Source organism: Austrofundulus limnaeus, unplaced genomic scaffold (genome assembly GCF_001266775.1).
Source record: "Austrofundulus limnaeus strain Quisiro unplaced genomic scaffold, Austrofundulus_limnaeus-1.0 Scaffold96, whole genome shotgun sequence".
Taxonomy (NCBI): Eukaryota; Metazoa; Chordata; class Actinopteri; order Cyprinodontiformes; family Rivulidae; genus Austrofundulus; species Austrofundulus limnaeus.
Window position 1 is genome coordinate 783,702 of NW_013952498.1, and position 13,033 is coordinate 796,734.

At 39.0% G+C, this 13,033-nt stretch overlaps 2 protein-coding genes across 4 annotated transcripts in view; one reads left to right on the forward strand and one right to left on the reverse strand.

Annotated features, from left to right (window-relative positions):
- The window catches only part of rangap1a (RAN GTPase activating protein 1a), a 13,214-nt gene extending 2,035 nt beyond the window's left edge, over window positions 1-11,179 (reverse strand). Inside the window, exons 1-15 of one of the 2 annotated variants that reach the window (XM_014012895.1) lie at window positions 11,072-11,179; window positions 10,179-10,298; window positions 9,907-10,034; window positions 9,476-9,535; window positions 9,127-9,306; window positions 8,871-9,005; window positions 8,603-8,761; window positions 8,370-8,483; window positions 7,214-7,313; window positions 6,969-7,053; window positions 5,760-5,937; window positions 4,270-4,386; window positions 4,030-4,135; window positions 1,249-1,337; window positions 963-1,084 (exon numbers count right to left, since the gene is read on the reverse strand). In XM_014012895.1, coding sequence (XP_013868349.1) covers window positions 963-1,084; window positions 1,249-1,337; window positions 4,030-4,135; window positions 4,270-4,386; window positions 5,760-5,937; window positions 6,969-7,053; window positions 7,214-7,313; window positions 8,370-8,483; window positions 8,603-8,761; window positions 8,871-9,005; window positions 9,127-9,306; window positions 9,476-9,535; window positions 9,907-10,034; window positions 10,179-10,290 — 1,685 coding nt within the window. In that variant the 5' untranslated portion in view covers window positions 10,291-10,298; window positions 11,072-11,179. Of the gene's footprint in view, window positions 1-947; window positions 1,085-1,248; window positions 1,338-4,029; window positions 4,136-4,269; window positions 4,387-5,759; window positions 5,938-6,968; window positions 7,054-7,213; window positions 7,314-8,369; window positions 8,484-8,602; window positions 8,762-8,870; window positions 9,006-9,126; window positions 9,307-9,475; window positions 9,536-9,906; window positions 10,035-10,178; window positions 10,299-11,071 lie in introns of both variants that reach the window. The other variant, XM_014012896.1, reaches the window with a different exon arrangement.
- A 519-nt stretch (window positions 11,180-11,698) lies between these two features.
- The window catches only part of zc3h7ba (zinc finger CCCH-type containing 7Ba), a 33,809-nt gene continuing 32,474 nt past the window's right edge, over window positions 11,699-13,033 (forward strand). For both annotated transcript variants that reach the window (XM_014012898.1, XM_014012897.1), the window contains exon 1: window positions 11,699-11,916. The gene's annotated coding sequence lies outside the window, so the exon portion shown is untranslated. The remainder of the gene's footprint in view (window positions 11,917-13,033) is intronic.

Genomic DNA, 13,033 nt, shown 5'->3' on the forward strand with positions numbered 1-13,033 from the left:
TAAGTGTATTTAATTTAGTTATGTTAGTTATGATAGTTTAGTTATGATGTAAATACAATAAAAATTAAACCAAGATTTAGAATAATTATCATTTTGCTCCTTACATCGGTAATGTCTGATTGGGCCTCGTGCCACTTTATGTTCAACAAATTGGGCCCCGAAGTCAAAAATGTTAAGAACCCCTGCTTTAAAATGCTTCTGTTTCACATTAAATCATTCATTTAGCATCTATATAAAGTGGAACTGGTCTGAATTCCTCCTTATTGTAACTCCACAAGCCCCTCCTCCACCGATTTTCTGAGTGAGAGGAGTATTGTTGTATTTGGTAAGTTCAGAACTTATTTGGAAGTTCCATCGAAATAACTTGACATAATAGTTCAGAAAACATCACAGAAAATAGAGAAAACTGAACGGGTTGAAAAATGTGACCCAAACAGAGTATAAAGATATCTTTGCAGAACTGGGAGACTAAATTCAACTTTACTGCACTCCTAGAAACTCAAGAACAAACAAACAAACAAATAAATAAAAAAAATGCATTTAATGGCTAAAAAAACAAGACCCCTTTAAGATAAGCCTATTTTTTTCTACATAAAGGCAGCTGGCAGCACAAAACATAATGAACAAATCCTATTCTAGGCTAATCGCTTTATTCTTACTGCGTGAAAAAAGTATRGAGTGCATCAGACAGTAAATCAGCTGCTTTTATTGTTAAATTTTGGACACTACCTGTTCAAAGTATGTTTAAAAGTATTTCTAACTTGGTGTTACTTATGTGGAAATAAATCATTTAGCGAATGTATACTAATCTGAACTGGAGATTACCTGAAGACCTCTGCTCTACAGCCTGAGTGCAACACTTCACACCCATCCCACACGAAATCAACCATCACCAGGAGTGTGTCCACCCTCACCCAGGATGGATCAGTAATCTGTGAACTTTGTACCTGGAAGCTGCTTACCGGGTCACGAACGCCTCCAGCACAGCCACGCTCTCTTTGGGGAAGTAGTCCTGCCGGACAATGTGCTCCAAGGCCTGGAGGTGGCCCGGGACCACTAGCACGGGCTTGACCTTGTCCTCGCTCTAAAACAGAGAGGACAGCACAGATGGACAATAAGATAGAAAAAAAAAAAAAAAACAAAGATTGTTAAAGTATAAAATGGAAAACACGACAAATAAAATAATAATAAAATTGTTGAGACATAAAAAAGTGACTAACAAGCTGAATTTGTCCAAACAGAACTTACCTTGATAAATCCGAGCAGCACTAACAAAGACGATACAAAACTGTAGCTTTGAAAGGAAGGAGAGCTGAACGCTTTATTCAGAAGACCATCTGTGGAAACAAAAGCACATTCTCAGCAACAAAAATATTAAATAAAAAAATACTGCAATGTTTGCTCTAAGCTTTTAAGGCAGAAGAAAAGTTCAGCCTTTGATCAGTCATGATTCTGATAATAATGTTGTTTCTCCTACAATTAACCAAGAAGGGCGCCCTGCCACCCCAACACAACTGCCCAGCCCTCATGAAGGTCATGACATGTAATCATATATATGTCTGTGAATGTTCACAAGTGTTAAATTCATAGTAGCCAGAGGAGAAGCATCTTTTATTTGTATCTAAAGGCCCTGTCACATTGTAATGTTTCAGACAACTTATGAAAAATTTTATGTCTAAATTACTAATAAAAGTTTGATCAATTTGTTAGTATTACAGTAGGTACATGCCTAAAAGAGGCTTCCAGTTGGGCCGTGGTCTATGTGGGCTGCAAACCCTGAATTGAGACACAACCATTGACTGAAATGCTAATCCAGAGCTAGCAGAGAGAAGCTGCTACGAAGGGTTCTGCAGCTGCAAGAGTGTGCACAGTCAGTGTGTCTCTGTGTGACAGTTTCTGCTGCTTTAGTTATTAGAATAAAAGATTAATGTTAAAAGACAAATATCTGTATCACCAAGACAACAGAAAAGGCCTCCGTTTATCTGCATTTGGCTGAGACTGACGACAAAAATAACCGTGACTCATTTAGAAGTTGGTTTCCTCAGCATGTCTCATCACACCAAACTAACCAGTAAAGCCAGTTTTATGTTCCCAGCTCTACTTCCTCTTATTGTTGTTTCAGAGTTTGAATTAGACTTGATCAAATATCGTGAGCAAGAACTCAAAATGGTTAACAGACGAGTCACACGGTAAGATTTTAAAACTGTCGGCTGCTTTTCAGACTGACACCATGTGTGACACAAAAAAAAAAAAAAAAAACATCATAGATATACCAGGCTTGGTTCTACAGTGTGTGGTGTACAGTCACATGGCAAAGACAACACACCACACAAGAAACATATTTCACTCAACAACATTCAGATGGCACAGGAGAAATCTTGCAAAAGCTCTAGAGATCAAACGTGAGTTCAGAGTACATAAACATGGCTGACGAGGAAAAAGCAATGGTGATACTTGGTGGACAAAACTAAAAGACGTCTCCAACGTCCACCAGACTTTCTGGTACACCATGGCAGTTAAGTTTTCTTTATTTTTCCCTCTGTGTTTCTGTCACCTCTCTAATTGGCTACACATCACATTCATCAGGCTGCGAGCTCGTTTGTCCTCGTAAACACCACACACGCTGGGATAACAGGCAAAGACGGTCCAACATGATGAATATCCCTGATGAGAGGTCAGAGTGATCCTGACATCCTGAACCGACTAGATCACTCCTAACACACCACACATGACAGGAATATCTCCTAAGATGAACTTCAGAGCATCATTATAATCGGAGTGTAATTCAGATTATCAGAAGAAGAAAATCGTGTCAAAAATTGGCACAATTATCTCGGTTAAAAAAAAAACATTTGGACCCACTCCAGTTCAGCATATCGGACACAGAAATAAATTCAGATACAAAACTTTAAATTCAGTTTTAAACCATTAAATTCAGTTTCAATTTAGTAAAACTCATTTTCAAACCAATGCATTCAATTTCAAATTATGCACATTCAGATTCAATATGAGCAATTCAAATTCAATTCCTGCTGGCACAAGATTTATCCCATATGAAGCTGTTGCGATGGTGCATCAATGCAAATATCTTGGAATTGGTCTGGAGGATAAACTGACTTTTGATGCTCACGTCAACTCACTCTGTAAGAAGACTCAGAGATGTAGTTTTATCAGAAACTCTGTGGAGTTAATGTTAATCATGAAAATGTTTTATTGAGTCTTAACTTTTACTTTCATGGTAAATGTAAATGGTAAATGGACTGTACTTTTATAGCGCCTTTCTATCCATCCAGGACACTCAAAGCGCTTCACACTACAGACATTCACCCATGCACACACACATTCACACACTGATGATGGCAAACTACATTGTAGCCACAGTTGCCCTGGGGCACACTGACAGAGGTGGGGCTGCCATACACAGGCGCCACCGGACCCTCTGACCACCATCAGTAGGTAAGGCAGGTAAGGTGTCTTGTCCAAGGACACAACGACTGAGTCGACTGGACGGGGATCGAACCGGCGGCCTTCCGGTTCCAGGACGACTCCCCTAACCACTCTACCACAGCCGCCCCTTCATCTGTTGGTTTGGAGTTTTCACATGTAAGAACAGGAACAAACTCTTGAGGATTGTCAGGATGTTGCTGGTATAGACCTATCAAACCTCACTGACCTGCACAAGGTGAGGTCAGTGAAAAAGGTCAGACTGGTCCTGGCAYACCCTGATCACCCACTCCATGGTGAGTTCAGGTTGCTTCTGTCCAGACGCAGTTATCAGTTGCCCAGATGTAAAACTAATAGACTTTAAAACTAATTTATCCCTGCAGTAATCAAACTRCTTAATGAACATTTGTGATCTTGTTTGTCTTTGTGTAATATGAATGTTTTGTTTTTAATGTCTACTGACTGTGCAACAAAATGCCTCTTGGGAAAATAAAGATTTTTGAACTTTAACAGTCAGGAACCTCACTGTGTCCGAGGACAACAACAACCACCACCTAATCAATAAGTAGAGCTCCATTATCTCACCAATAGTGTCCAACACGGCGTACTTCACATCACTGTTTTCCTCCTTGTACACAGATGCAATTTTTAGGAAGGCTTCAGCTGTTTTTGCTGCATCTGTAATGTCCACCTTCACAGACAGAAAGACAGAAAAACAACTTTTAACACTGCAGAAAAACCTAAAGTGTTCATTTTCCTGCTTCACTTGAGTTTCTTCTATAAACAGATCAGTGAAATCCTATGTAAACTTTCCATCTTCTTTACCTGCTGTTGGACCAGCAGGGCTCTCTTGGCTCCCAGTTTGAGCAGCTTGTCTGGAGATGGAAAGCAAAGGAATGAAGAGACGTCGGGTGGCCGAGGAGGTGCTGTTGGAGTYGACAGCTGTGTGGACAAAAGGGATAAGGTCACCTATTAAATGTAGACTGATGTTAAGCAAGACATAAACAGATGGACAGAAAAATACAACTATTTAGGCTGAATTCATGCACGCAGGTTTTTCTGTTTTGTTTCTCTTTGCTACATTGTGATCACACACTATCCTGGGCAAWAAACCAAAAAATAACTGATACCGACATTTATGACGTCACCGATGTCATTTTATCCATGTCGGTATTTWAAAAAATGAGAAAAAGAGAAACCTGCTTGTTTTCTGTTGTGGTCTTATTAAAGCCGCCCAGTCTGATACAGGTTTAAACAAASGCTYCTTTCAACAAATCAAACAAAGCCCACAGCTTTATCCAATCAGAGAAGGGCAGGGCAGGTCTTTCTGATGTCAGAGCAGCAGTCTGCAGGATAAACACCGGTCAGCCTGCAGCTCCTGTCCTGAGTGAACAAACCCCGTCCTCCACACTTCGCTCCCGAGCTACCCGAGACATTGGTATCTAAAATCTAACACACTATAAGTTTATGTGTTCAGAGCTTCATTATCTAACAGATATGTCCAACTTTGCTTGCCTGACCAAACTCCTCTCCTCGACAGCGCTGTTACGGGAGTGCACCGAGGTGCARACAGGCTGTTCTGAGAGCTGCTGTTTCAGTTCTTCTAATGAAACAWTAACTTTAACAGATGAACATTTGTTTGTCCCATATTATAGAAAAGACGTCTCTGCATAGCGTTACCCCCKACCCAAAAAAAAAAAAKCACCCGCTGTGTAGTTTATCATGTCTACAAATTTCATTCTTCACAATATAGTTTGCTTATATTTAGAACCATACTGTGACTGAACTGCTCTGTGATTCAATAAATGATCAAATACGAAGAATAAATAGTATTAAATGATTACATGAGCTCTCTAAATAATATAACTTTTTTGAAAGCAATAGTTATTTTAATAGAGAAATCAGTCAGTCTCACAAATAAAAACGTATTTGTCATTTTGTGCAGTACAACAGACATATTTGGTATATTTTTTAATATAAAATTATACATAATGTGTTTGTTTGCACTGAAAAGTTATGGAGATGGTTAAATATTTGTATGACTATATCTGACTCAAGTCTTGCCAAAAATGTTTTTTATTAAATATATTAAAAACACTAAAATGACAAATATAAACTACAGAAAAGCTGTTCAAAATCTAAACTGTGTACTTTCACTAAGAACATGGACACAGTGTATAGTGTTATGACTATACTACACTGTGTACTTGTGTGTGGTGGTGGGTGATAAGAGTTATCGTGCATTTATCGTTAGAGGTGAACTGGTCAATATATCGTGATATTGATTTATCGCCCAGCCCTATCACACACATTACCTGGTTCTGGCTGCTTTCCTCTCCCTTGTCTTCTTCCTCGTCTTCTTCATCCTCCTCATCTTCCTCCTCCTCCTCATCATCATCATCTTCATCCACATCTTCTTCATCCTTGTCATCTTCATCATCATCCTCGTCTTCATAATCATCATCGTCATCTTCCGGCTCGCCCTCATCATCACTGAGAAAAGATCGAAGACATAAAAAAAAGAGCAGTTTAAGGTGACTTTGTCTTCTACTCCAACTTTAAGCTCAAAAAGTAAAAGGTTTTAAGATTTGATGATGTCATCAGCGGCCTGCTCAGCTGCTCATACAAAATAAAGGCATGTCACTAATGTTGGCTTTACTTTGTAAACTCAAGAGGCTACATTTAATTTTTTCTGGTTCATCCTTTCTACTCAGACATCCAAACCACCTCAAATGACTCTTTCTGATGCTGAGGATTAGTGACCTCGACTCTGATGGAGACTCATGTTGTTTCCCTACAGAGGAAACCTATTTTAGCCACTTGTCTTTTGTTTTTTTCTGTCATGATCTACATCAAATGAGGGCTACAATTTAGTCAGCCTCTTAAGAGATAAGCATCCTACCATCACTTGTGAACAAGACTTCCAGATTCTTTAACTCCTCCTCTTTAAGATGCTTTTCCCAGTGAAGAACCCTGGCCTCATACTTAATGGCTGCAAAGATGAGCCTCTCTTTAGGCTGCCCCTGTCTGTTCATAAATCACCGTTCAAGCTGCCCAGATCAAGCAAAGGTGTGCATTTTCATTTATCAATCCAGCCTCAAAAATCAAGAGGCATAACTGTGAAATGAAATGCGTGTTGGATATCTCCTGTGACGTATGTGACATTCTAAATCCTGCCGGTCACGCAGACTGTGTTATCACCACATCCCGCTGCTGAGCCGACTTCTCCTTTCATACATCCAGTTACTGCATTGTTACTACCTTGCTTGGAAGGCGTGTCAGCAGTGAGCCGAAATTAAGCATTCAGACTACCTCAGTCCTTTCAGAAATCACTCTATGACCAGAAGAGGTTTACTCCCAGCTTTACACGTTGTGGGACAGGCCCTTTAGAACCATCTGCACCATGTRGCACTCAGCTGCAAGCCAGCACAGAGCACACTGAAAGTCGTAGCCTGAAGGCACCACAGAACCACATCTTCAACATAAAACTGATCCTAGAAGCTCATCGTGTCCGACGCATTTACCTGAGTGATCCTAGAAACTCGTCCATGTTCATCTCCTCCATGGCGTCTTTCAGAGCTTTGCAGCCATCATCTCCTAGACAGTTCCCTTAAAAATATGTACAATGGTCACATTAATACATTTAAATAAATGCTAATAATATTTTACTTAAACCTATAAAATACTGAAATAAAATATCTCTCTAACAGATGATGAATATTTTCTATAAATTTGTGATAAAATGTAAATGTGTACAGTTTTTCGGTACCGTTCAGGTCCAGTTTTTCCAGCTGGTCCTTGTTCTTCACCGCCTGTACGACAGCCAGAGCTGCTTCTGCTGTGATCTCACCATACGACAGATTCAGCTCCTGTTGAGTTTAACAAAATATTCAATGAGGGGCGAAGGAAAGTGATAAGGGCTTATTTTAGCAAATCTATTTTTAAGTCATCAGAGCTCCATTTGCAATGTTCCACTGCATTACAGTAAAAACAGTTTGAAACAGAAATCAATACAATAAGCGTTATATTACTAAAAAAACATTCAACTCCCTTCAGTGAACATTAGATACTACGACAGAGTATTAGGGCCACATGACAAGATTTTTTAAAATTATTATTACGAGAATAAAGTCATAATCTTACATAACGTATCCATTTTCCGTTCCTCATTTCCTATTTATGTTCCTCACACCTGCTCTGTACAGCCATGTGTCTGTTGTGTTTATAAAGTAGTCTGTGATGACTTGGGTCACTGTTAGATTAATATGCTTTCATCCAAATTAGCTACGTGATGACTAAATCTGTCAGTACAGCTACAGTTTATCATATAGTCATTTGCACAATTTCCAAGTCCTGCTACTGATAATTTGATACCAATGTGCAAAAAGATTAGCTATTTATTTTAAGCAATACTAAAGAACAACTTGCTCTACATTCCTCATTTTAATGCTGTGGTAACGGCATGCTTTTTCATGTAAAGGGTATAGTATTATGACTTTAATTTTAGAATATTATGACTTTAATCTCATAATAAAAAAATAAATAAAAATAAATCTCATTGTGTGGCCCTAATACTCTGTTGTAAGATACTAACTAAAATACGTATGTTATATATTTCAAGGCTTACTAAATGAGTATAACTATGTAAAACAGAAAATTTTGTCACTGAATTGATGTTAACAATGTATATTTGTGATTCAAGCCCCAATTGGAAACAAAGATAATATTTTTAGCCAAATTTAACAAGTTAATAAACTAACAATGGACTAACCTGCAGATTCATGCTCAAGTAGTTTTAACTTTTAAGAATCGGATATTTAAACTGTTTTATCTAGGTCCTAAACGTTCATGTGGACAATGATCAGCAAATTCTGATAAACGTAACAGCTCGTGWGTGCTCAGATCTGGTGATGAAGTTCACTCACCTTGAGAATTGGCAGCCCCTCTGACACAGTTTCAGCGATAGCTTTAGCGCCTTCTGGCCGAACCAGACAGTCTCCGAAGTTGATCACCTGGATGTTTCGGAGGTGTTTCAGTGCCTGTTAGAAAAGACAATGTTTACTGAAGCCATACAAAAAAAACAAACAACAACAACAAAAAAAACAACAACCTGCAGCTACATTTCCACAGTCACGTCAAATATCAAACGCCTCCGTACCTGAGCCATGGCYATGGCCCCCTTCTCAGTAAAGGTGTTGTCATTGAGGTTTAGGATTCGGAGTCCTGGGTTGTGCTGCATGGCTGAAGCCAGCGCCGTCACCCCAGGGTGGTTGATGCCATTCTGGGGCATGTGAACCTCCTCCAGGCTGCCCATCAGCTGATACATGCATTAATATTTACACATTAATAAACAAAATGAATAACAATGAAGCCATTAGGTAAAGAGTCAACATATTTTAAAGCTCACACAGCAGACGGTTGTGTACCTGGAAGGCCTGAGCGAGTGCAGTGGCTCCGTCATTTTCCAGTCGGTTCCTTCCTGCAACAAACACCTTCAAGCTGAGGGGGGTTTTCTCTGCACTGGACTTTTGAAAACACTGACTCAACGAAGCGGCCAAAATCTGAAGAGTTCAAAAACGCTTATTAGAAACAAAATAAAGTTTAATACATGCTGTTAAGCATTATGCATTTGTAAAATGCGGTTTCTTTATTAATCCGTGTCCATCTCATCCTTTGACTTACCTTGCCGCCTCCAATGCCCATGCCGCAGTTATTGAGACGAAGTTCTTGCAACGTGTAGCAGGCGACGCTCTTTAGCAGCTTCTCAATGCCCTTAACGCCATCTGGTCCAAAAGCGTTGTCACTGAGGTCTAGAACAGTCAGCCTGGCACCTGCCAGCATCAGAGCATCACCCAGTGAATTCTACATCACAAAAACAGATAAACACATGTAAAAATTACTTCAGGGAAATCAAAGAGGTATTAAAACTAGCCAAGAAGAGCGTTGTTTTTTAAAAAACAGAAAGTTATGAACTGTACTCTCCAAGTCAAACTAATTTTCACTTGATATGGACATGAGTGTAGCACGTTACCAGGGCAGGAGGGATTTCAGAGCGCAGTCGACCAGTAAACATATCACTCCAGTAACAGCGCTGAAAGAAAGGAATAAATTAGTAAACATAAACAATATATGTTTGGTCAAAATTTATAGTATCAAACAATGGCCATTATTTAACATCAAAAACAGTTGATTTATTTAAAGATTGCTCAATCATCACATAATTTGCAAAAACTATTTAAAGACAGTAGGTATTTGTGAAAGCAAACAATAAGCTTTAAGTCTTGTGGATAGGGTAGACCACAATAGGTAGTTTCCTGTATTGTTTAAAGTTTATGAATCAGAGTGTATTTAAACGCAACTCATAAAAAAATCTGGATGCATAACTACATTCATACAGTTTCATATTGTAGGTAAACTGTCAGTAAGTCACAAAAGAAATGACAAACAGTATGAAGTCTGAACCTTGAAGTCGCTCTTCGTCTCCAGAGCCTTAGCGATAGCCTGTGCTGCTGCCACACCAATTGTGTTTCCCTCCAGTCTGAGAGCCTGAAGGCCCTCAAATTCCTGGATCTCCTTCACCATATCCTCCACTGTAGGAAGAGCGAGTGTCGTCAGGTTCAGAGTCAAGACATGCGTTAAAAATTCATTATGAACAGTGAAGACACAGGATTAAAAAAGGAAAGWGTTTAGAAAGTCTAAAGATGTAGTTTGTATAATAAAGTGTTTGCACTCACCTGACTGGGCATCATCCAGTTTTCTTCCCTGGCCTTTGTAACTCAGCTCTCCATCTTCGACTGCAGTCTTGGCCAGTGAGTCAGCCAACTGTGCAACAATGTCTGTCGCCATCGAGGTGCCTGAAGGCCAAACATTATTTTTCTTATTGTGCGTCACATTTAGCACCAGAACAAAGACTGCCAAACCAGGAGTCCCTCTTAAAACCTTTAATATATTGCATTGCATAATCATTATGACTTTTTATTTTTTGAGAGCTTACTCAATACAATTAGCTCAGAAAAAATCCGCTGCGCAAATAAATTACATGCTAAAACAATGTTTACATTTGATGCGTTCAAATCCATCTTTACGATTTATTTCATACTGGTAAGGCAATAAACTCTGAACCTCCTCCATTTGGCAACAAGAACGAATTATACGATTATTATTATTATTATATGACTTATACAATATTGTAAGTACTGTTAGACTTAAACCCACGTGTTTGAAGTCCGTTTAAGCTCCTAACCTAAGGCAGGAAAGACGCGGTAGCTTCCAGTTACGGCTAARACAGTATTAGCAAAAGGTTGCTAAATCATGGCTTCGGGTTTGACGTAGATGCGCAATAAAAACGCTACGTGTTTCATAGATAAACATAACACATAAAAGCAGTAATATGGAACTAAAAACAAAGAATTAATTTATTGTTTATCATAATACTAAGTAGAAAACCTGTAGGTAGCATTAGTAGTGCCGTTCACGTGAAACAGAGCGTGTCCATAACTCTCGGCCTTTTCATTTCGTACAACACCGCCGGTAATTCGCCGGTTTAAAGTGGTCGTGATATAATACACTCAATCGTGAACTTAGCTTAACTCTTATCTCTTTAGTTATTAAAAAATGACGTTATTACCTCAAAACTCCTTTTATGATTGAACCAAAAGTACGGTAACACACTCCCGCTCGCTCCTTCCGTTCAAAACCCAAACTCAGCAGCTTCCCGGCCGGCTTGACGTAAGAAACGCAAAGACACAAGGGACTTGTAGTCCAGTTGAACTACAACGAGACGTTCATGGGTTTCTTGGAGAAGTCTCTTGGAGGAGAGACGAAACGTTTCTTTCTATAGGGCTCTGGTTTCACCAAAGAAGAACCCATCCAGAGAACCTACTTATTTTTTTCGTTTTGATTCATGGGTTTCGCACTAGAACCACACCACGCCTATTCCATATGGTTCTCTGAATGAGAAAAATTTAAAAGAACGATCAGCATCTCATTATAGAACAAATCTATTATAAATATATAAGGCATATTATAATGTAACTAATTGTGAAATAATAAATCTTTTAGTAGTTATTTTGCAGACAACATCGGATTGTCTTCCAAGATCTCCCTGTATTTTGCAGTATTCATTTTACCATACAAGTCTTCCAGGGTAACAAGAGCACAAGTACTCACCTACAGGAGGTAGCTGGGGAGGTAAGGACTCCAATTCCCAGCATCCCCTGCAACAAATCGTTTAGTCGCGCTGTTTAGACGTCGTRAACACGTGACCGAAGTGATTTCCAGTGAGGCTGCTGGGAATCGAAACTTTAGAGAGCTGCTCGGTTGGAGTCGCTGCTTCACTTTCTGTTCTCCGTTTTTTATGTTTTTCTGCGCTAGTTCGTCTTCTTAGCTGCTGAAACTGGTTGTCCTTTTTCTACCACTCAAAACTCACCTTCAAACTTTGTTTTGGTCCGATGAACTTCCTCACTTCCTCAGGTAGGTGTGTCCAGCTGAAGTTGTAGTCCGTGGTGGGCCCAATCATGAATTATGCACTTTGCACCCCGCTTTGTAACTTTCGTGTGGTGGTACGTGCATGTTCTCAGGAAACATTTTCACTTGTTGTCTGGCACAACCTGACGAGTAATTCTGACATRAGCAATTTGTAATGAGGAAGTGTGATAGCTCCAAGATGATGTCCCACATTGTTAGACAGGGACAATAAAATGTGATATTTTATATGAACCATTATTAAGAAGTTCTTCTTTGTTTCTTTGCCAAATTATGCCTGATTTTTAGGTGAAAAAAGTACAAATGTTTATTCTTCAAACACACTTTTTTGTGATATAAAGTGTACCAAAAAGCCTGCAAACTTTTGGATGTACTGTAGTTTGATAGGTTTGCTTTCTTTCAAGTGTTAAGAAATTTACCAGATTTGATCTGTTGTTAGGACACTTGTGATTGCTATCCGTAGTCATGTGAATAKAGTGGGGTGCAAAAGTTTGGGTAGCCTTGTTCATTTTCCTGATTTACCTTTCATAAGTCATTGATTGTTTGGATTAAAAAAAATCTGTTAAATAAGTCATATAGGGGACAAATACAGTGATATTTGAGAAGTGAAATGAAGTTTAAATGATTTACAGAAAGTGAGCAATAATTGGTTAAATAAAATTGGGCAGTTGCATAAATTTGGCACCATTTTCATTTTATTGATTTCAAAACCTTTAGAACTAATTATTGGAACTCAAATTTGGTTTGGTAAGTTCAGTGACCCTTGACCTCCATACACAGTAATTCCATTTATGAGAAAGGTTATTTAAGGGAGGCAATTGTAAGTTTTTCTCCTCTTTGCTTCTTCTCTGAAGAGTTGCAGCATGYGAGTCTCAAAACAACTTTCAAATGAGCTGAAAACAAAGACTGTTCACCGTCATGGTTTAGAGGAAGGATACAGAAAGCTATCTCAGAGATTTCAGCTTTCAGTRTCCACTGTGAGAAACTGTGAGAAAATGGAGGACCACAGGCACAGTTCAAGTCAAGGCTCAAAGTGGCAGACCAAGTAAAATCTGGAATAAACAGAAGTGAAGGATGTTGAGAACAGTCAGAGTCAACCCACAGA